This window comes from Onychomys torridus, chromosome 10 (genome assembly GCF_903995425.1).
Source record: "Onychomys torridus chromosome 10, mOncTor1.1, whole genome shotgun sequence".
NCBI lineage: Eukaryota > Metazoa > Chordata > Mammalia > Rodentia > Cricetidae > Onychomys > Onychomys torridus.
The window spans coordinates 90,039,570-90,063,975 of record NC_050452.1 but is presented as its reverse complement, the minus strand read 5'-3'; the positions used below and the strand labels follow the sequence as shown (position 1 = coordinate 90,063,975).

The following is a 24,406-nucleotide window of genomic DNA, read 5'->3' as shown; positions in this document are numbered from 1 at the left end:
CAGGAAATTATGTTACTGAAAGCAAAGAAGCCACTGGTGTAGGTAAAATATTATGAAATGTTAACATTGGCTAGAGCTAGCAAAGTTTTAAATGGTAACAGAAATTGATGTGTTCAATTCCTGATAAGTCAAGGCCTTAGAGAATTTATTAACATTCATGGAAAAATTATGAATGTGAAAATTCATAATTGCAATTTGAAAATCAGATTGCAACTCTTGTTGTAGGTGGTAAACATTTGTCAGTAAATTGGCAAGCTATTTTGGAATTTTTGTTATTGTTGTTATTAATCATACACAGTTCAGCTACATGGTTTTACTTCACCAACAAGGGGGAAGTCAATTTCTAGTTGGTAATTTAAATTAGGTCATTCACTGACTGTCTTTCCAGAGAGTCTCTAATAATTGCATCTGATACCAAGATCTTTCAGATGTTTAAACAAGGCATGTGTGGGTGTGGTTAGCAGAAAAAAATCCACAATTTTAGACTATCAATAAATCATGTCTTCACTTGATGTTTTTTCCACATACAGCTTGTGACCTTGTGAAAACTACTCCATCATGTCCCCTAGACTCAGTTTATTGAACTGCAAAAAAAAAGGATACTACTTGTCTAGCATAATATATTATTATTTGCATTGTATTCTTTATTATTTCTGGTATAACTAAGTGTGGTACTGAATCTATTTGGTTTTCAAGCAGCATTTATTGTACACCTTTTACACAACAAATGTGAGAAGAGGCTTTGCTTAGTAGTAGTAGTTATGATTTCTTATCTAACTCTTACTCTGGTTTTTCTTAGAAAGCATGCTTTAAAACAGAATGAACTATAATCAAGTATTTCTCGTAAGAGCTGGGGATCTAGCTGAATGGTAGGGCACTTATCTAAGATGTATCATGCCCTGAGTTCAATTCGAGTTTGGAAATGTAAATAATTGTGAAGAGTATACATGAGAAAACTAATTTGTTTACCCATTTGAATTTATAGCCAAGTTCCCTTCCCTTGTGTAGTAAGTAGAAGAGGAACTAGAGAATGGCAACAATGTTAACGTACATGGTGGTTTGAAAGATGAAAATGATAACTGTATAGAACACCAACTTCACACTTAAGATTAGATTCATTTTCTTCTGATTTACTTATTTGTTTGCTGACATACTGAAGGCAATTTGAGGTCTATAAACGAAATTGCTCAAAGGAACACAGTAGTGCTCACAAATGTAAATACAGAAGCGATCAGAGGAACACTAAAGGAAATAAGTGGGATTTCCCCACAACTGGCAGCAAGTGCCAGGGAGCATTGAGAAGCAAGGTGAGCTGAAAACGTTACTGACAAGTCAGTGGAGTCCATGGCGGAAATGACACGGCCAGGCTATGCAGAACGCTGAGTCCCTGCTGAGAACAAATCCAGAAGACTAAACTAGGGAAAACTGGGTTTAAGAGTAAGATGTTCAATAAAGAAATTACAGGGCAAGAGGTTCTTATTACAAGGTTTTTATTTTATTTTATTTTTATTATTCTTTCATACATTACATTCAGCCCGCAGTTTCCCCTCCCTCCCTTCCTCTTGTCTCTCCTCCCCACCTCCCCGTTCCACCAGATCCATGCCCCTCTGTTCCCCTCAGTAGAGAGCAGGTCTCCCAGTGACCTCAAGGAACACAGCATAACAAGCCTCAGCAAGACCAGGCACATACCATCACATCAAGTAGGAAAAGAGTACCACATGCAGTTGCTGCAAGTTTTTTAACAGATCACTTTAAAAAGAAATTATAGTGCCTCACCCCCAGGGGAAGAAATGCACCTATGCTTATTTTAATACAATTCTAGAAGGGCCTGGAATTTCAGTATCGTCCAAGGGAAAGGTATGGGAAGATTTACTTGAACTGTAGCATTAGGATTTGGGATTGACTAAGAAGAATTCAATAATTAAAGCACAATCAAATACAAAAATGCATTACAGTTTGTATAACTCAGAACTGGAACTCTAAATACAAGAAAGTTCAGCCCATTGTTCTTTCCATCTGTGATGTACACAGCTTTAAACAATGGAATGTGTCCCTTAGCCTGAACATGATGATGTGATCATCATAATGTATCAAAGTGTTGCTTCTCTGATGGCCCTCACATTTTTTTCATTTTTCTTTATTAGGAAAATTTCTACTCACTCTAATGTTATCCACAGAGCCCCTCCTCCCTCCTCCCTCCTCCCACCCCCAGCCCTCTTTCCCAAGCCACCCCGCATCCCCACATCCCTCACATTTATGATGCTTTCAGTATTACCTCAGTTGTGTCCTGAAACACAATTCTCTATACCAGAAAACTCCAAAATTTTATAATAGCATGCCTCTTCCAGGAAAACATTTGGAACATAGATATTCTCTATGATAATATGTACCTCCTTTACAAATAGTCTATGTAAATTATTGAATATATGCAAAAGGAATTAAGAAGAAATAAATTAAAATAATCAGATATTCTCTAAGTTTCCCAATGGATCCTCTTACGTGTTGGGTATGTGCACCTCATTTTGGAGAACATTCTCAGCTACCCAAATGCCCTTGTTGTTATGAAAAAGAGGAGCATTTTGTTGGGGGAGAAGGATAGAGAGAAACTACAGTGTTCTGGAGTTACAATGGATTGTCTTATAACCTATCTTATCTAGTTACATTACCGAGAAAACGTACTATGGAGGTAAGAGGATGGTCAAAGTTTATAAAGTGTACAATTCCTTTAAGTGTAATCTGTTTCCTCCTTTGTAAGATGGATAATTACTCTTTTGTATAAGTAAATGAATTTGTGGAACAAATAGAGGATATGACAGTAGATATATTTTATTGAGGTTTGACTGTGGGGGATATTATGCAAGGGTTTTAATATCTTGTCACTCAGGCTGTTAAAAACAACTCTTTTGGATAGAAAGTTTGTTCATCTCACAGATAGATATCTGTGGCTCATGGAAGTTTTGTTGAAAATTCCTCATCAATTGGAAAGTAAGGATTTTATTGTGAGGCATGTGACAAAACATTGCCTCTCCAACTCGAGTTCTAATTCCATTTGACAGTAGCTTCCAGATGTTACAGATGCCATTTGAGGTAAACATTTCATCGTGAACTCAACAAGAAGCTTAGCAGACTTCCACAATCTTTTGAATATAGTGGACAATGACCTTAAATTCTAACTACAGTCATCAATGGTTATGAAGCAAGGGATAAATTAGAAATCTCACTTCAGCACCTTTAGTCCAGAGATTTAATACAGATTAAAATGCAAGAAACTATGTGCTAAATGCACTCCATACAGAGATATGGCCATAAAAATTAATTTTGAAAATATTTAAACATCTGTACAAATAAAAAATACATATCTAGAAAGATACCAATTGTTTAGTATTAGTCAAGTTATACTGGGATCCATGTGGTCTTATCAGAAACTAATTTAGGTTTCTGATTTTCTCTCTACATACTAAACAGAAGATATTTCTATCTTTGGGTTTGTGACTTTGGCTGAAGCTCATGGGTCATACTCTATTTCTAACCTTATTTTTCCTCCAACAATATTTGTACTCAAGTCAGTACCTTTATATTTGGTTCGTATTCTATCCAATAACTTCTCCTTAATTGTGTCTATCAATTTATAGGATTGTTCACCCTTTAAATCCTGTTTATGCCCTGGTGAATTCTACCCAATTAATACCATTCTTTTGTGTCAGGCCATCTCTGTAATTTTCCTCAGGAGTACAAATAGATATTCATAAATGCATACTGAGGAATCTTGATAATCTTTGCCTTTTTAAAATGATGCTAGCTTTTTGTTTTTTCTTCTGAAGGCCAGTTAGGAAAATGAATGGACTTCTAGTGTTTTCTCCAAGACTATCTTGGGTTAGACTTGATCTTAGAGGTTCCTTATCAATTAAGCATCACTAATGGTTATGTTCCCTAAACGACACACCTACATTTCAACTGCTTCTACAGCACTCTCCCTCATCATTGTCCTAGATCTAAAATACAAAATAGCTTTAACCTATTCCCTTCATTACAGAGGCTTACTGAGAGCTCCTCCCATTCCCCCGCACCACCACCAAAAAAAAGAGTATGGTAAACCAAATAAGCCAGCTCCTCAGACATAAATGTTTTTTTTATAATTCATTGCAGATCAAATCTGTGGTAGTTCAGTCTTTTTCAACAGTGTCAAAGACTATTCAGTACCAACAGTTTTACATCACTCCCAACTGATCAAGGGGCCAGTCCATATTAGCAACTTCTGAAATGAAATTTCTCCCTGAAGTTTCTAAAACATCTCCCAATGTAGGAAAATAACTTATGGACCCAAGAGATGGCTCAGTGGCAAAGGGCACTTGCCATCAAGACTGCTGAACCCAGTTTGAGCACAAAAACCCACATGGGAGGAGAGAATGGACTCCATCCAGCAAGTTGTCCTCTGACCCCCAACATGAGCACAATGGTTACACACACACACACACACACACACACACACACACACACACACACACACACACACACACACACGTACACACACACACACACACACACACACACGTACACACACACACACACACACACACACACACACTAAAGAAAGGAAGAAAGAATGTTTTAAAATAATTAAAAAGGGAACGTTCAGGGGTGATTTTGTACAGGAATGACAATTTATTTGATTATTCTGTTCTTTAAGATAACCTGTCCTTCTTGTTCAGTCTCATTGGAATATATGTACTTAGGCATGTCTTTAAACCATATCACCATTCTCTCAGATGACAATATAAATCACTAAATTAAAAAAAAAATACTGGCTGGAGAGATGGCTTGGTGGCTAAGAGCGCCACTGACTGCACCCACATGGTGGCTCATAACCATCTGTAACTCTAGTTCTGGAGATCTGATGTTCTGGCATTGAAGCACCAGACACACAGGAAATACACAGTCACACATGTGGGCAAAACACCCATACATATACTATTTGTTTATTTTAGTTTTCATTTGATTGTTAATTTGTTTTTGAGACAAGATCTCTCTACATAACCCTGGTTGCCCTGGAACTCACTCAGTATACCATGCAGGCCTGAAATTCAGAGATCCACCTGCCTCTGCCTCCAGAGTGCCGCGATTAAAGGCATGCAACACCACCATGTGGCAACATATATATAATTTTTAGAAAGCTTTACATTGGTAATGAAAAATGCAAAGTATCTGTCAACACTGTGAATATCAAAGCAATGTTCTGTTTTGTTGTTGTTCAAGTGGTGAAGACTTGGTAACATTTGCTACGTTCTAGCTCCTATGTCCTTCTATGCATTATTATCACACCAAATCTTCAACAGTTCTATGAAGTAAGAGTAACTATCTACTTCTATGCTCTATCTCCCAACAGTAAACTGTCACACAGCATATGCAATGATAACCGTTAGTTGATGGTTCTAAAAATATTCACAACCACTGGGTGATAGTGGAGCATGCCTTTAATCCCAGCACTCAGGAGGCAGAGGCAGGTAGCTCTCTATGAGTTCAAAGCCAGCCTGACCTACAGTGTGAGTTCCAGGCCAACAAGGACTACACAGAGAAACCCTGTCTTGAAAAGAAAAAAAAAAAATCACAAACCAATAAGTCATCACTGCTATCTATTTCCAAAATAAACAAATCACTATATGTGGAGCCAGACCAACCCAAGACTTTCTTCGAGGCCCTGATTCAAGAAAAAAGTGAACTTTAATTCTTTGTCCTTGTCTAGGAATGGACTTGGCAAGACTGGTCTAGGGCTGGAGTCAGTGCCTTAGAGGACTCAATGCTGTAGCTTCTAGGGACATGACTCTTCCCTGTTGGCTGTGGTTATCAGTCTTTAGGCATCTGTGTCTAAGGTATCCCATATTCTCTTTGCCAACATTGTCTGACTTAGCTCTCTGCTGGCCTTGGCCATTTTCCCTGTACAAATAGTATATAAGATGCCATACTTTTTAATGAGCTTGTTTGGCATAAGTCATCAGCTTATGCACAACCTCCTGGTTCCAGCTATTGTTTTTGTCTTCTTTACTTCTTATCTATTCCCTTTCTTATGCCCAGTCTTCCCTCTTGACACCTTGCCATTCAGGACCCTGCTTTCTGCTGGTTTGCATCATCCCTATATGAAGTTCCATGAGCAGCCATCCCACTCTCTTCCCCCAACTTTAAATGTTTATGATCTTCCTCTGTGATTTTTCTTCTCCTAAGTTTAAAACCAGACAGGCCTAGGAATTATATAACTAAGGATCTTACTTACTTTTATTACTGATGAAGTCTACCAATGTGCAGGTTTGGTAGTAGGCTTAAGCAGCTAACAATCCATCCTAGAGTGAGCTACCTTGAGTCACTGACTCAGCTTGAAAGGCCCAAGCCTATACTTCTTAAAGGGCCTTTGCTACCAGGCAGGAAACAGAGCAGAACACCCACTCTCTCCAAGGTGCTAAGGCTGAGAAAGGACCAGAAGGGGTGAGCTAAGCATCCTGCTTCCCAACCTCACCTGTTTGATATTCAGTCCTACTCAAATCAGAGATCAGTCATTCTGAAAGCATTCATTAGTGAATGACTAAATGGAGGAGCATAAAAAAGTGGCAAGGCCAAAAAGGGGCTATTATTATGACAGGAACCATGGTGTCCTCTATGGACAGGAGGAGAGACATTTTTGATTGGGATCAGAATTAAGGTTTGTTTTCTTACTAATCTACCTGACTCTAAGATGTGTCCACCATTGGCGCACATGGGACATTTAAACTTTAGGAACCTCTTCCTCTGTTTTGGAAGGATCTTTTGACTGACCCCTTAGTTGCATCCATAGGCTGATTACAGGTTGCAGTCAGCTCTCAGTTGTGGGTTCACTGGAGTGGAAAGACCACCTACCATAGGCAAAGTGCCTCATCTCAAGTTCCAACTCTATGTTTGGGGTAGATTGCTGCAGTAATACTACCATTTTATTTAAACTGGAACATATGAACATACCACTGAGATATACTTTTATCTTTTTTCCCATAAATAAGGTTAATCTATTTTCCACCCTTTGAATTTTAACCAGTGTCATGTAATGTTCCTAAGTAAATATAACAAAGGCAAAAATTTATATTAATAATATGCTTGCTAAGGATAGAGAGATGAGTCAGTGGTTAAGAGGATTTACTACTCTTTCAGAGGAACTGAGATCGGTTCCTAGCACCCACTTTTCACTCCAGATCCAGGAGATCACACCCTCTTCTGGCCTCTGTGGGCTCCTGAACACATGAAGTAAAAGCACGCACGTGCGCGCGCACACACACACACAATTTAAAAATGAACAAGTATGCTTGCACATTGGGCCTTACTCTCTCTTATAGAAAATGCTTTGAATGTTTTTGTTTTTAAGATTTAATTTTAATTATGTGTATGTGTGAGTATGTCCAACATGAATTCTGGAAACTGAGTCATGTCTTCTGGAAGAACAGTAAGCATTTTGTTGTTGTTTCTAGATAGGGTTTCTCGGTTATGGCCCTGGCTGTCCTGGAACTCACTCTGTAGACCAGACTAGCCTCAGACTCAGAGATCTGCCTGCCTCTGTCTCTGGAGTGCCAGGATTCAAGGCGTGCACCACCATCCAGCCAGTAAGCATTCTTAACTACTGAACTTCTCTCAAGCCCATTTCCTTAATGTTTATGAAAATATATGAATGAAGTTTGGGCAGGGTATAGCTGGGAGACAGGCAGGTAGACCTCTGTGAGTGCAAGGCCAACCTGCAGCATGGTCTGTGTAGTGAGGTCCAGGACAGCCATATCTACATAGTTATCTCAAAAATAAAAAATAAAAAGTGAATGAAGCCTCAGCCAGCCGAAATGGGACTCTGACTAGGTTATTTAAATTTTTTACATTTAGAAAGTTATGTATATAGAACTCATGGTAATTTGAATGTGTTAATAATTAAATATTCACTTCATGGATGAAATTCTGTCTTCAAACTTCAACTATAATGCATTAAATCCTTTTTATCATCACTTTTTTATATTGCTTGATCTATGTCAAAAATAAATACTGCTTCACAAGCCCACACTGAAAGTCACTCTCTCTGCTAAGTGCTTTAACTGTTTTTACTCACTCATGCAGTCCTTTCATCTGCTCTAGATGGCAGGTGTGTCCATAGCCTAAGGTGACCTCTTAAGTGACTCTGTCACTCATTTGAACTTCCACTAGTATTGAATAAAAAGCCTTAAATTAATGATAAGAATTTCAGAAATCATCTTCTTAAGCACAAGTCAAACATTATACTAAAATAAACTTGAAAAGGATTTAATCAAGAATTAGCTTCAGGGCTGAAGAAATATCTCAGTGGTTAAGAGCACTAGCTGCTTTTCCAGAGGACTTGGTTCTATTCCCAGCACCCATATGGTGTGGTTCACAACTGTCTGTAAGACAACTTCCAGGGGGTACAGTGCCCTCTTCTGGCCTTCAAGGATGCCAGGCACACATATGATGCTAATAAAATACATGCTGGGGTGAAAATGCTCATACATATAAAATAAAAATAAATGTATCTAATTTTTTTGGTTGTTTTTTTGAGACAGAGTTTCTTTGTGTAGCTTTGCGGCCTTCCTGGAACTCACTCTGTAGACCAGGCTGGCCTCAAACTCACAGAGATCCACCTGCCTCTGCCTCCTGAGTGCTGGGATTAAAGGTATATATCTATTTAAAAAAAAAAAAAAGAATCAACTGCAAAATAAAGCATTAAAATGTGGATGAACTTTGTTTAAGAATGCCATATCATAACTACATGCATGGTAATGTAAAAGAATGTAGGGACAAAAGATTCAGCGAATAGCCAGGTGTGGTGGCACACACCTTTAATCTCAGCACTCAGGAGGCAGAGGTGGGCAGATCTCTGTGAGTTCGAGGCCAACATGGTCTATATAGCAAGTTCCAGTCCAGCCAGAGCTTTTTAGTAGATCTTGCCTCAAATGAAAGAAAAGAAAAGAAAGGAAGAAAGTGTGTGTGTGTGTGTGTGTGTGTGTGTGTGTGTAAGTGTAAATGGCTCCGTGGTTAGGACCACTTCCTGCCCTTCTAAAGGACCTAGGTTCAGTACCAAGCACCCACATCAGAGAGTTTACATCCTCCTATAACTCTAGTTCCCATGGACTCATCATCCTCTTCTGGCCTCCTTTGTCACTGCACACACGTGCTCTCAGGAGCACACACACACACACACACACACACACACACACACACACAAAATAAATAATTTTTAATATTAGGCAAAATGTGAAGGATAAAGAGTAACTATATATTATACAATTACAAAAGATAAAACAGAAAATTAAAAAGTTGAATATGCACTTATGAAGTAGTGTTTATGATTTCTTTCCCACAGGAGTATAAACACTATTGGACAGAGCTGAGAGGAACCACACTCTTCTTTTATACCGACAAAAAAAGTACAATAGTAAGTAGCTTGACATGTTTACCTGATTCAGCTTTTCAATAGACCATTGGCATGCAATCTATTACCCATTTTTTCCTATCACCCCCAAATAAAGGTGTTAAAAATGTAAATCTGGGCTTGGGGATTTAGCTCAGTGGTAGAGCACTTGTCTAGCAAGCACAAGGCCCTGGGTTTGATCTTCAGCTCCAAAAAAAAAAAAAAAAAAAAAAAGTAAATCTGAGGGGCCTATCAATTACGATGGGATCAGGTTAACAATTCCCTAAACAACTCAGATGGTATTAATTCATATTTTTACTTTTTGTTCTTATTTTCCTGACCTAGATAATAAAAACTCACCTTAAAAGTAGAAATTTTAGATTCTTGGGTATAAACTGCTTAATGCAAGTGATAGCTACCATTTCTTGCAAATCTGAGCACACTAGAGAATGCAATCATTGTCTGGAAGGAACAAGACGATTCCCATAGCATCAGAACATATGATGTCACAATTTAATTTTCCTAGACAAAAACATTCACTCTAATAGCAGACTTCTAAGAGCTATAGTATGATAATAATGATGAAGTGATTCTTCAATTAATTCTTTGAGACTAAGTTTTTTAGTGTATATTCCAACTTTCTAGTGGCACCAGGAAAGAAAAAACCCTGGCCTAAACTTGTGTGATTTATAGTAACCAAGTTCATTTATTACTTCAAGAGGCAGTGCAACTTGGTGATTGAGAACCTGGTATGCCCAGAAAGATTGCCTAGTTTTTTAATGCTGGCCCTGCCATTGTTAACTGGGATCTCGAGATAATTACCTAACCTCTCTGTGACTCCTTGCATACAAAGAGATATGGTAGAAAAACAGATGACATCTCAAATTGGGCAGTTTAAAGAACGTTTAATGAAGTTCTTATAAATATTCAAAGCAGTGGGCAGAATAAAAAGAAGTCACAAACAGTGCTCTGAAGCTAAAAATAGAGCTATATCACCCCATGAGGTGTGACAGGAAAGAGGGGGAGAGCTCGTACTTAAGGGAAACATGACATCTGATTGAGGGAGCAGCTAGACAGGGTGATAAACATCATCCTCACTCTGACCCCCTGCTGAAGGCGCCCAATGGTCCAACTCAACATGAAGTCAAAAGGTATGGCAAACTCTGATGTCCTCCTGGTGCAGTGTTGGGAGACCAAAGGATACAACTGAATCTGTGGGAACAAATACCAAAGAAGCACACAGGAACTCCCCAACACTCCCATTTTTCAAATCTCTGTATTTAGGATGAAATTCATAGTCATCTATCTAATGAGGCTATAAAAATAATCAAATAAGACAGGACATAAAAGGACTTCAGTCAGTAGACTGCACACAGTAATCACTCAGATTGTTTACACACACACACACACACACACACACACACACACACACACACATGCACACTTATGAAATGGCACAAGATTATACAGCTAATAAAGGGGGGTAACTCAGGTGTGGCTCGGGAGCCGGTGGTCTTTTTAGGGCACTGTGTCACAAAGAGGTCATAACAAAAGACTGTGGGGTTGTCCATCTACCAATTTTGTTAAAAAAAGGATGAAAACCCTTGGGGAAGTTTTCTGGGGGATACTCTCAGTAGAAACAGTGGGAAGACAAGCTGAGAACTTCGGGCGTTTGTATGGCCCATAGCATGCAATGACTTTAAAGCTGCTTATACATATCTAAAAAAAGGCTAAAAGGAAGCCACGTGAATAGGTCAGAATAACATTGTGTTATTCTGGAGAAACGAGTTCAGGACCAGTGGACAGGAAGTATCTAGGAAAAAAGATGGGGCTCAATACAAGGAACACTTAGCAAGGCTGTGTCAGAAGTGTGAGTTCACTGTTTTTACAGATGCTCAACTGTGGGCTTGAGGACATTACGGGGAGCAGACCCAAACATCTGGGCTAGACAGATGACCTTTAAGGCTCTTTACAGCCTACAATCAAAACTAGAAGATATGGCTTCCCTTTCTGCAATTGGTGTATCGGCAATGTCTGTTAAAACAGAACTCACTGAGTCTGATCTAGACAGTCCACCATACAGAGATGTGTTTAAGTTCTTGTTTTGTACCCTCGTGTTTATCCTTCTATTTTTAATTTTTCTTTGTTACTTGAAAATAAGTAGAACAAACGAAGCTTAGCCTCATCCTCATCAATAAGGAAATCGCTCTGGAAAACTATTTGTCTGTTTTTATGCCCTACATTATCCAGAAAAGTTAAAAGATACACATAAGGTATTATACTAGGCACAGCCAAGAAAAACTAAAAAGAGAGAAAAAGAAGTGAAGAATGGGATAATCTGTCAAAGAAACAACTAACAAACCATAAAACCCCTATTATATGAGGTCTTTCTAATAGTAGAGGGCAATATTGGCCTGTTGTATATAGAGCAACTGCTCAAAATAATGTTTTTGTTGCACCTGAAAATCAGAAATTCCTTAATAGGTACTTATGGCCAGTGGTGTTTGATGAATGTGATGAAGGTTGGCTTTCTAAAATAAAGTTTACATATGAAAATAGATATATAAACTCGCAAACATAACTTGCACAAAGATGTACAGCACTCATTTGGAAAAATATTTAATATTGTTTACTATAACTTTTTTATCATAACAATTCCTTTCTGTATAGACATTTGATTCTATATGTATGAGTACAATGCTTTACTTGATTTTTGTTAAACAGTTCCTTTGATGAACTAGACATTTTTTTTAAAAAAGTATTTTGCAACAACCATCACCCATGTACAAGGAAACAACTTGAGATATAATGAACTAGTGACTTTTCATCTGGGTTATTAACATTTTTTTCTCTTATTTTCTGTAGTTTAGACAGAGGGCCAGAAACTCAGTAGACCTTGAGGCAAATTTGACCTATGACTTGATTTTATATGGTCCCTGAACAAATCACTTTATCTTTTTTTTTTTTTTTTTTTTTACATTTTCAAAAATCTATAAAGAAAAAGCAAGAGCAGAAAAATATGTAATGGAGAATTATACATACCCAGGGTATTTATTATTAGAGGGGCTGCCTTTGGGAAAAACAACAAACAAATAACATATACATTCATATTTAAATGTTTTACTAATTTCCATAGTGTAAACACTCCTATCATGACTGATTCAGCCTATCATGGTTGAATGATAGTCTGGAGTATGAAGAAATGCAGAGCAGCATTGTTGCATGGTATTTATGCCATACAGAATAAAGATGTAAATAATGTTGCATGGGTCAAGTCCAGCACACCACCACAAAATGCATTTTCACATACGTTTTGGGGAAACCAGGTTATCATGCAACTTGCAAATATGTTTAAAGACTATTATTTCCCTTTGTGCTAGAACAAATGTATCTTACCCAGGAAGTAATTTGACAACGTTTTCCTTTATCTTTGCAGTATGTTGGCAAGTTAGACATAATAGACCTTGTATGCCTTACTGACCAAAATTCACCTGAAAAGAGTTGTGCAAAATTCACTCTTGTTTTGCCTAAGGAGGAAGTGCAACTGAAGGTGAGTGAGAAGTGGCAATCTGTAGAGAGTAAAGCTTCTAATAGCCTTTATCTTCTAACATCCGGTGGGTGGAATGAAGAGGAATTACAAGAGGGTCCGAGTCTTAATACTTCGCTAATATTGCCTACCTTTTGCCAAGGACTACTGTGTTCTGAGTTACTTTAGAAGAGCACATTCACTTGTTTAGTATCTAAGCACAATGAAACCTTAGACATCTGTCCTCTGACAAAGTCAAGCATCCCACCTGGTGTTTGTCAAGGTCGTTCCTGAATCAACATAGTGCGCTAAGAAAAACTGCCCAACAATGACACTCATAACACAGAGAACAACTTGGAATTGGTAAAGATAATATTGGAGAGGTTCCTAAGAAGTTGCTGGCTGACTTTGAGCATTGCAGTGTTTAGAATGAATCTGCATTTAAGCAAACTCTCTGTAGAGCTCTTGGACACAGAGGTGGAGAGTAGGGCAGAGTGAGGAGTCAGGCATCTGCTGAGGCAGACATTTGCTGCTTTATGCACTAGCTGTGTGTCATAGGCCAGTCACTTAACCTCTTTTGTTTCTTGAATTATAATAATTATAATAAGTAAGTCTTTGCTTTCACTGTGGCCCACCTAGAATACATCATCAAAATTGTAACCTTGTCTACCTGCTGTGGGATGTTCTGTATGTCAAATGAGTTGCTCTGGTTGGTTAATAAATAAAACACTGATTGGCCAGTAGCCAGGCAGGAAGTATAGGCGGGACAAGCAGAGAAGAGAATTCTGGGAATTGGAAGGCTGAGGCAGAGAGACACTGACAGCCGCCACCATGACAAGGTAGATGTAAGGTACTGGTAAGCCATGAGCCATGTGGCAAAGTATAGATTAACAGAAGTGGGTTAATTTAAGATAGAAGAAGCAGATAACAAGAAGCCTGCCACAGCCATACAATTTGTAAGCAATATAAGTCTCTGTGTGTTTACTTGGTTGGGTCTGAGCAGTGTAGTTTGAGTTTTCCTGCTTGCCCCACAGTCAGGACAAATCTCTCTCACCTGCCAGGCCCATACACGCTCAGAACCAACCAAGTAAACACATAGAAACTTATATTGCTTACAAACTGTATGGCCGTGGCAGGCTTCTTGTTATCTACATCTTCTATCTTAAATTAACCCATTTCTGTTAGTCTATACTTTGCCACATGGCTTATGGCTTACCGGTGTCTTTACATGTTGCTTCTCATGGCAGCGGCTGGCAGTGTCTCTCCCCCAGCCTTCCACTTCCCAGAATTCTCTTCTCTCTTGTCCCGCCTATACTTCCTGCCTGGCCACTGGCCAAACAGCATTTTATTTATACAGAGCAATATCCACATCAGAGCGGCTGTGGGACTGGTGGGTAAGAGAGATTTGTCCTGACTGTGAGCCAGGCAGGACCAGAAAAACTCCAGCTACATCTACCAGTCTGTTGTGGTCTGACTTAGGATCACTCCATGGGCTCCTGTTGGAATGCCGGTTCCCCAGTTGGTGAACTGCTTAAAAAGGATTAGAACTGTTAGGAGATGTAGCCTTGTTGGAGGAGGTGTGTCACTGAGGGTGGGCCTTGAAGTTTCAAAAGCCCACACCAGGGCCAGGCCCAATCTCTCTCCCTCTCCCCTCCCCCATTCTCTATCTGTCTTCTTCCTGCCGTGATGATCATAACCCTGTTAACCTGTAAGCGAGTCCCTGGTTAAATGCTTTCTCTTTTATAGGAGCTGGTCATGGTGTCTCTACAGTAATAGAGCAGTAACTAAGACAGCTGCCCTTTCAGCACATTATCAGTTTGTCTTACTCTTCCACACTTGCTATCCAAATTTATTCTTTTATGTTTATATCTTTCTTTCTTCCTTTCTTTTTTCTTCCTTTCTTTCTTTCTTTCTTTCTTTCTTTCTTTCTTTCTTTCTTTCTTTCTTTCTTTCTTTCTTTCTTTCTTTTTCTGAGATAGGCTTTCTCTGTGTAACAGCCCTGGCTGTTCTGGAACTCACTATGTAGACCAGGCTGGCCTCAAACTCACAGATCTTCCTGTCTCTGTCTCCCGAGTACCGGAATTAAAGGCATGCACCACCATTACCCAGCCCTTGCTATATTTCATACTCCATGAGAACAAGGATCTTTGGCTTGTTCCCAATACCTACACTTAACAATATACAACATATATCTTTTCATTGAACTGACACATAAAATGACATTAAAAATACATTTTGCTGAATTACCTTGAAGACTGTCAAAGGACAAAACCACTTCATATAAAGGTCTTAAATTAGGTTTATAGTCTACTCAAGAACTGTGTGTGTTTTATTCTATAGAACACAATATTCCAATCAGCTGAAAAGAAGAAATTAATTTCACAGACAGGGAGAGCTAAAATAAATTTAAAACCAGTTATAAAGGTAATTGCTCATTTCAAATGTTTACATGGTAGGCAGAAATAGATATAATAAAATGATAGAAAAATAACTAATTGATTGTCATTAGATTACTTCAGGTTACTTTTTTTTAGAAACAGAGGGAACAAATTGAAATTGGTCTCTATGGGGAATGTGGTTGTTATGTTTCTTTCCTGATTTCTCAAGAAGGCCAGATAACAATTTAGTTTTGCTTTAGTGGTGTGGAACATTAATTAGCACAGGTTGCTCCATTTTTATTTCTAGTGTGGACCTCAGTGCAGAAACCTAGAAACAATGGCGGCCACCTATGATATTTCTTAGACTCAATTGAACAGGTAATACCTGTGAAGCATTTAGCACAGTAGCTAGCATTGTAAGTGCTCAAAAGAAATTGGCTGGTATTATTATCATTAGCAATCAAAGTAGTAGCCTTTGAAGCTAAGAATTGGATTTTTTTTACATTGGTTTCCCCAAATGTCAAGCAAGCCCATGGAGAGAGTAGGCATTAAGTCACATTTTGAAGAAATGACTTCACTAACATTTAATTTTTTTCAGTTAAGCATAAATTTGTACAATTGTACTTGTTTAGCAAGCAAATAATTTAAAGGTATATATTTCAGTTTTGTTTAAAAAGTTGTCCACGTGTGCATATGGTTTTTGTGTGTAAATGCGTGTACATGTGTGCCATAGTGCATGTGATGCACAGTGAGTATGTGGAGGTTTAAGGACAATCTTGGGTCTTCATCTTCTGCTGTATTTGTGACTGGGTCTCTTTGTTGTCCAGTTCTGGGCAATGCCAGGTTAGCTGGAGAGAGCTTCTAGAGATTCTCCTCTTTCTACCTCCTATCTTGCTGTAGGCACACTTTATGTGTCTCACAGTGCCGACTTTATGTGACTTCTGGGGATTTGAACTCAGGTCTTAACACTTGTGTAGCAAGTGCTTTATTCATTGAGCCATTCCACCCCCAATCATTTCTGTTTCTGTTTAATTAAAAAAAAGGAACTGAAATATTTTATGATAAACATGTTAATTGTTCTAAGCAAAAGGAAAATGAATTATTATTTCTCCTTGCAGCTGATTTTATGTAGTTTAAACTTTTTAAATGTTCTTTTTTAACAAAGTGCCTGAACAGAAGAATATGCATTTTTTAACCAGTCTTGCTAGTTTTTTGCTCTTTTTTTTTTTTTTTTGCATCTATATGTGTGTGGCATATGTGCATGTTTATTTGGATGTGTATGGGTATACATGTGTGTGTGTGTATGTGTGTGTGTGTGTGTGTGTGTGCAAATGCATGTGTGTATTTATGTATGGGGTGACCAGAATTTAACAGCATGTATTTTTCTCATTCACTTCCATCTTAGGCATTGAGGCAACACCTCTCACATGGACCCATAGCTTTCCAATTTGCCTAGTCCAGCTAGCCAGCTTGCTCTAGAGATCCTCTGTCTTTACTTCCCCAGCATAGAGATTACAGTTGGGCTGCCATGCCTACTTGTCAGTTTACTTGGGTTCCAGAGGTCCAAACTCTGGTCTTTGCACTTGGGTGACAGATGCTTCTCCCAAAGAGCCATCTCCTTCGCCTGCAACCTTGTGAGCTTTGCATGGTGCACCTACCTTGTCCTATCATCATGTGAAGTTCTTGTTACTTAAAGTTAGTACAGATCATTCACTAATTATGTACTTTCTGCTTTGCCTTGTTTCCTTCTTTAGACAGAAAACACAGAAAGTGGGGAAGAATGGAGGGGCTTCATTCTTACAGTAACAGAGGTAAGAAGGCCATCCCTGTCTTTTTTTGAACAAGGTCTCAATAGCCCAAGGTGGCCTCAAACTTATGATGCTCCTGTCTCAACCTCCCTGTTGATTCATTTATTTGCCAAATAGTCAAGATCATCACTACCATTATGGACATTAAAGTGGCTGAGGATATAGAAACTACAAAAGGCAGATAGAAATCCATGCTTTTGTTTCTGAACATTACATTTTTATCAGGTGGGTTGAGAAGCTAAAGACACCGAGTAAACACACAAGCCCATTTCATCTTGACATAACGGTTCTGAAGTGATGCAGGTGAGCGGGAATGAGGGAGATCTACTTCTGTCATTTTATCTTTTTGGCTATAAGCCTTAGGCTTCATGGCTAAGCCCTACCGTCTTACCTTTTTAACATGGAGGTGCTTTATATATACTGACATTTGTTGTTTTCATAGTTTTATTATAAAAATAATCTCCAACATCTTTCTCTTAAATTTATAAAATGCTGTGCTGCGCTGGTTTTTGTGAATGAAATAGACAACATGGAAGAGAGAACTCATCCAAATGAAAATTCACCTTTAAATACTTACTGCATTCGTCTTAAAAGAAAAGGATGCATATCTGCTCAATGGCCGCATCTTATCAGAGGCGAAGAGTCAGACCCATTGCTTAGAGTCAACTACTGGGGCAAGATAAAGTACCATTAATTTGAATAAAGCCACAATAGCAACTGTCTTCAAAACATGAGATACTTTGATAACCAGCACCATGTTCTTTAAAACTTTTAGAGAAAATGAAAAGTTTCCAGGTTTGGCTCAAATGCCTGTTCTACCCAAGTGAGTTTCTGAATAAAGTCTTTGCAGTCATAAAATAAGCTGGATTCTTTACCAAGACACTGGGTGCTTGTTCTTCTTATCACCCTTTTACAGGTAAAATGGGTGGAGGGTCAACTGCCAGACAGGGTGTCCCTTTGAGGCCTGAAAGGAGACTGTTAAACAGGTGAAGGACATACTCATGGGGTTGGAAAGGAGACTGTTAGAATTGTGCTGCTTTCTACCTCTGTTACAGAAAGGTTCCACAGGCTGCCTCTGAGTGTCTGTAAGTACTCCAAGGGTATGTGACTAGGCATAAACACTGAATCCACTGGATAGGTCTTGGCACCCCCTTCTTGATCCACTAATGCTACTTGAAGTTTTGGCCATTCCGTTTATATTTTTCCTTGATTAAAGATAGAAAGCAATTATTTTTAATTCAAACATTGACATATGATATAAAATGCATTTCATACGAATTTTCAAATTAAGACACTTTGTCTTTTATTTTATATTCTATAATATTTGGGATATAGTATCAAATCACTGTAGGTGAAAAAATCATTTGTAAAAATATTCCACTGTACTGACTATTCCTCCAAGAACATAATGAGGCACTAGACTGGAGTATGAAAACAATTCAGTAGGATATATTTGGGTGACTCAATCAAAAACACACTTCTAGAAAAGGTAGTCCCAACAAAACTAACTAACATGTAATATTTTTAGTAGAAGTGCACAAGTATCAGGAACTTCAGGAGACGGAGAGGTGACCTCATTCCTGAATCACAATAGCCTGACTGGTAATGGTGCTCTGGACTTCCATCATTCTGAGCATATTTTCAGCTTTGTTGTTGTTTTTGTTGTTATAAAGCACAAATAACAATATCTGCCTTGTAGGATTGTTGTGCTTTTGATAACATCTGTATAGTGATTGAGATACATACAATTGAAAATTCATGAGAAGTAGCTAAAAGAGAAACATTAAAATAAAATAAGGGGTAATTATTTTACTAGTCCCTCCTCACTGTTTTATTTATTTTACTTTGGTTATTTGTTAGAATAATGGGATATGAACCTTTTTGGTTGTGCACCCCTAACAGTGAATCATCTAAATTTTACGTGTACAGATACACACAAATACAAACAACAGTATGAATTAATGAAATATTAGCTACGCATGAGACTGGGGTGAAGCCTTACTGGGTAAACTACTTGCTTGCAACCATAAGAACCTAAGCGCTCGCATAGAAGCCAGCATCTGCAACTCCAGTGCTGAGCAGGAAAACATAGGTGGATCCCTGGGGTTGCTGGACAGTTAATCTAGTCAAACTATACAAATACTACTACTACTATGTGGAGTACAATACAGAAAGACATCTAATGCTGACCTAGGCCTTCTCATATGCATTTATGAGAAAGCCCACTTCCCTACTCATGCATACAAAATACACACACAGGGGGAGAGGGGGGGAGAGGGAGGGGGGAGGGAGGGAGAGGGGGAGAGGGAGAGGGAGAGAGAGAGAGAGCTAAGTTTTTCTTGTTTTCTCCTCACACTTTCATGGATTGTCTTGTTTATCTCCTGATAAGTATACACTCTCCTCTGGTGGTCAAATTAAAACCCAACATGGCTGCCCCAAATAAAGTCTAGCTAATGTCACATTTAGAAAAATACTGCATTATACTTCCCCAGAAAGCACAGGTTGTTCCCAACTAAATTTGAGATGTGAATGTGACTATATATGGATAATTAAATTCAAAACACATTTCTAGAAAAGATAAACAACAAAACTAATATGTAGAGAAGTATCAAAATGCTAAAATAGGGGGGCCACAGGCAGGGGGATTGAGATCCATCTCTAGTTCATGGGCAGGCTGATTGGAGCCTAGTCCCTGGGCTGTGACACCTTGCACAGCCTTGGAGTAGGGGGGAGGGGCTTGGACCTGCCTCAGCTGACTCTAAGGCAGGCTCTGCTGACTCCCCATGGGAGACCTTGACTTGGGAAATGTGGGGATGGGGGGTGGGTTGAGGGAGAATCTGGAGGGTAGGAAGAGGGAAGAGGGGCAGATCTGTGGTTGGTATGTAAAGTGAATAGAAAATTTCTTAATAGAAAAAACAACAACAATGTAAACCTGCTGATCTTATGCTTATTTCCAACCCATGTTTGATAATAATGTATCTCCTTGGAGCTTCTAAGCATCTTGGGCATTGCTAAGCTAGTGAGTTCAGAATAAGAAATGAAAGATTGGTTGCTACTTAGCTAGCAGTAAAAAGCATGTGTACTTTGCCCTGAGACCAAATCAAAACAGAAGACCTCAGCCAGTCATGATGGTGGTGCACACCTTTAATCCTAGCACCTGGGAAACAGAGGTAGCTAGATCTCTGTAAGTTTGAGACCAAACTGGTGCAACTGGTGCACAGAGTGAGTTCGAGGACAGTCAGGGCTATACAGAGAGACCTCACCACAACAAACAAGAAACAAAACAGAAGACTTCTTAGAAGAAGGCTCTACACTGCCTGCTGGTTCTAGTCGATGTAGGGGCAGTTCTAGGATGTCAACGTTAGATTGAAATCTTCTATTTATTTACTCTTTTCTCCATTCATTTCTGACAAGTAACTAAAACTCCTTAAGGCCACCAAGCTCATCTTTACTGAAGCCAGTACACTCCTTAGCTGGGGTTTAGTTCGTCTGCTGTTCTGATTTCAGCTGTCGGTTCCTCAACGTGTGTCGCTTCTACCTGGGCAAGTGATTAGACTACATGAAGTCTTAGAGAGAGAAAAGAAAAGAAGGCTTGAGGCAGAACCACTGCCAATTATGCCCACAGAGAAAGAGAAGGAGCCAGTACAAGATGACGTCGATACACCGAACCCTATGCCAGCGTAAGTGCACAATTGCCTCATTTATTCATTTAGTTAAGACAAATTTCTTATTAGCAGGTAGCATTACCCACTTGACCTTGTTACACAAGGGACACCAAATATCTTGGGGATAAATCGTATGTCTCTGAGCACCTAACACATTTCCTTTTCCATGTCAAGATCAGCATCACACACATTTGAACTAACCCTTACCACAGAGGAAATCCCCTTCTACCCACACATCTAGACTAAATATATATCTTTCCGAAGCTCAAACCTGAATTGAAGAAGGAAGGAAAAGGTGTGTGTGTGTGTGTGTGTGTGTGTGTGTGTGTGTGTGTGTCCCCATAATTGAATTATTTATCATCATTAATACCAAATCTTTTTAAAATCTTAGAATATTGTACTCAGTTGTTTGATCAGTGAGCCCTGAACTTGACCTCTGAGGAAAGCCTTGTGTAAAGTGCTCAAAATAGTAATGGTCCAGCATCTGGATTCTGAAGCATCCCACATGTGTCTTCTTCATTGTTGAAAATGTGACGGGCATTTTCCTCTGGAAATCTTGGTGCTCTTGTCATTAAAGCGTGTTCTGACTCCATCTCTGACATTAGGTTCTGATGTGCTGCTGTACTAAATCTACCTGTACTAAAGCCACTGGAACCTGCTAATCAATGCTGCTAGCTCAAACTAGACAAGTGAGCAACTCATAGAATAAAAATGACATAAACTGCTTCTTTTTCTTTTTCCCCAATACAAGAAGCAATATGTTTATTACAGAAAAATAAAGAGACAATTAAAACTAAGTTTTGTCACACTTTAAGATATTTACACTAACATTTCGGATGTATCAGATACTCTATGAAGTTTGTACATGGCTATTATATTTCACTAAATGTATTATAAAAACAGGAAGTGCTTACTTTCTTAATTTTGTGTCTAAAAATACTACTGGTGCCATTGTAACACAAATTATAACCAAGAGTGGTAGGAAGCCTTTAATTACAGCACTCAAGAGGCAAGTGGAGGCAGGTCTCTGAGTTCTAGGACAGCTGGGTCTGTAAGGCTATACAGAGAAACTCTGTCTCAAAATGCCAAATGAACAAACAAACAAAACCCCACAAACAACAAAGTATACCAGATGCAGTCAGTTCAGATATAGTCTTAAAGTAGAACCCCACTAACTAGGCTGTGGTGGCAAACACTTTTAATCCCAGCACTGGGAGAAAAAGGCAGGTGGATCTCTGAGGTTAAGGATAGAATAGTTTGTTTATATGGTGAGTTTCAGGCCATCCAGGGCTACAAATCAAGGCCCTATCTCAAAACAAATGAATAGATTAATAACAAAAATAGACCCCCAAAGAGAGTCTTGGGACATTTTGGAGTCCTGAAAGGAAAGCATTGTAACATGAATTGCTAAATGGTCTTATTAATTAAAGAAAGAAAGGAAGGAAGGAAGGAAGGAAGGAGGGAGGGAGGGAAGGGAGGGAGGGAGGGAGGGAGGGAAGGAAGGAAGGAAGGAAGGAAGGAAGGAAGGAAGGAAGGAAGGAAGAAAGAAAAAAGAAAAAACTTGGAGCCAGATATTGGGGTGAAAGCTGAAAGATCAGAGAAACAGAACAAGCCAGCCTCATTCTTAACTCTACAAAATCTTCAGCCAGAGAGAGACTTCCTGTTTATTTATGCCTTATATACCTTTTTGTGCCCTGCCACCTTCCTTCCTTCCTTCCTTCCTTCCTTCCTTCCTTCCTTCCTTCCTTCCTTCCTAGTACTAGGATTAAAGGGGTGTGCTACCATTGCCTGACCTCTATGTTTAATATAGTGGCTGGTATTGTCCTCTGATCCCCAGGCAAGCTTTATTGGGGTACACAACATACCACCACAAAGCACCAACAATTTAATCTCAGCCCCTGTTGTGAATTAAGACTGGGGGATATGCTAAGAGTCGTCATACGTTTTCAATGGTGATCATGGTTATGCCTGGATTAGTAGATTGCTTTTCATGATCTCTTTGTTTAAAAGATAACTCTGTATCTCTCAAGGTGTTTAGGTAGCATTATTTTCAAGTAATGATATTCATCAGCTTAAAAAAGAACTTCTTTCTTTATCTCACATTTGTAGATGTTTTTATGCAGTTACCCGCAAAGAAGCAACTGAGATGCTGGAGAAGAATCCTTCTTTGGGAAATATGATCCTGAGACCTGGTAGTGACAGTAAAAACTACTCCATCACTATCCGGCAGGAGATCGAGTATGTTCAGTTAATCTGGCTATCATACCGTTAAGAGTACGGTATTCCAGTCAGCACCTGTTATGTTCTCTGTTAGGGCTTCAAATATAAACACACTCATGAGAAGCAGTGTGACATAAGCAAATCTCTCTCCTTAGTGATAATAAAGAGAACAGGTCTGAGATTGCTATTGTTTAATATACAGTGTTCACAAAAGCAACTCAGTTAACTGACATGCCCAGAAGCAGAACACTTCTCTTGTTTGGGAAACAGAAAGTGCCTGCATACTTTACCTATAAAAAGGCCTACTGAGGAGCCTCCTGCTAAAGTTTATACATATTTGTAAAATGGTTTATGTTTGATAAAGCCAGTATTACTTAGATGTAAGAGTCAGGGCGGAAGAGCTAGCTACTCAGGGAAGTGCTTACTTTGCAAGTGTGAGAACCAGAGTTCAATCTCCAGAATATATGAGGAGGTGGCAGAGGGAGGGAGAGAGGGTGGAGGGAGGGAGGAAGGAAGAAAGGAAGAAAGGAAGGAAGGAAGGAAGGAAGGAAGGAAGGAAGGAAGGAAGGAAGGAAAGAAAGAAGGAAGGAAGGAAGGAAGATGATGATATATGCTTGTAATTCCAGCAGTGGGGAGGTGGAGACAGGCAGATCCTTGGGGCTCACTAACCTACTTGGCAAGCTGCAGGCCAGGTAGACACCTTGTCTGAAAAAGAAGGTTGAGGGTACATCTAAGGTTGATCTCAGGAGTCCACAAGTAAGTGCACACATGAACATGTGTAGTTACACACATATATACACACAAAATAATTTTATACATAATTAGAGTTGCTGGACCTTCTAAGGCCATTCCAACTTTCAAAGTCTATAAAAATCTCTGCATTTTTAACAGAGATTCTGGTTTAGATAACTGCCACAACTGACAATATAATGTAAAATACAGAAACTTCTGTCCTACATTTAAATACTTAATAAGTGACTATGTCTTATCAAAAACATAAGTGGAACATTGATTTTTCTGAATTTACTATTCTTTGTTAGGATCATATTCTATTTATTTACTATAATGCATCTACCAATAAATCTACCAATTTATTTCATAAATAGCTGTCATTCTAAATAGATTGAATATAAAGACATTGACAGTAGGTAAACAGAGTAAAAAGTAAATATATTTTAGAGAAAAAATTAAAATCATGGTAGTATGAATCAATTACTATTGGGAGCCATGGTCCCAAAGCTTTATTTGCTTGCCAGTTAATATAAATAAATCCTTGTCTTCCTAGAGTGGCATAACCAGGTGACAAGAATGTTAGGTGAGAAGTTAGATCCTAGTGCTCCCAAATATGCATGTGTATCTCTATGTATTTTTGTATTTTTCCCCTGTGAATAATT

At 38.8% G+C, this 24,406-nt stretch overlaps 1 protein-coding gene across 2 annotated transcripts in view; it reads left to right on the top strand.

The window, feature by feature from the left end:
- The window catches only part of Stap1 (signal transducing adaptor family member 1), a 41,023-nt gene that overhangs the window by 921 nt on the left and 15,696 nt on the right, over nucleotides 1-24,406 (top strand). For both annotated transcript variants that reach the window (XM_036201120.1, XM_036201121.1), the window contains exons 2-6: nucleotides 9,368-9,439; nucleotides 12,852-12,965; nucleotides 17,074-17,130; nucleotides 20,635-20,807; nucleotides 22,902-23,030. In XM_036201120.1, the coding sequence (XP_036057013.1) occupies nucleotides 9,368-9,439; nucleotides 12,852-12,965; nucleotides 17,074-17,130; nucleotides 20,635-20,807; nucleotides 22,902-23,030 (545 nt within the window). The remainder of the gene's footprint in view (nucleotides 1-9,367; nucleotides 9,440-12,851; nucleotides 12,966-17,073; nucleotides 17,131-20,634; nucleotides 20,808-22,901; nucleotides 23,031-24,406) is intronic.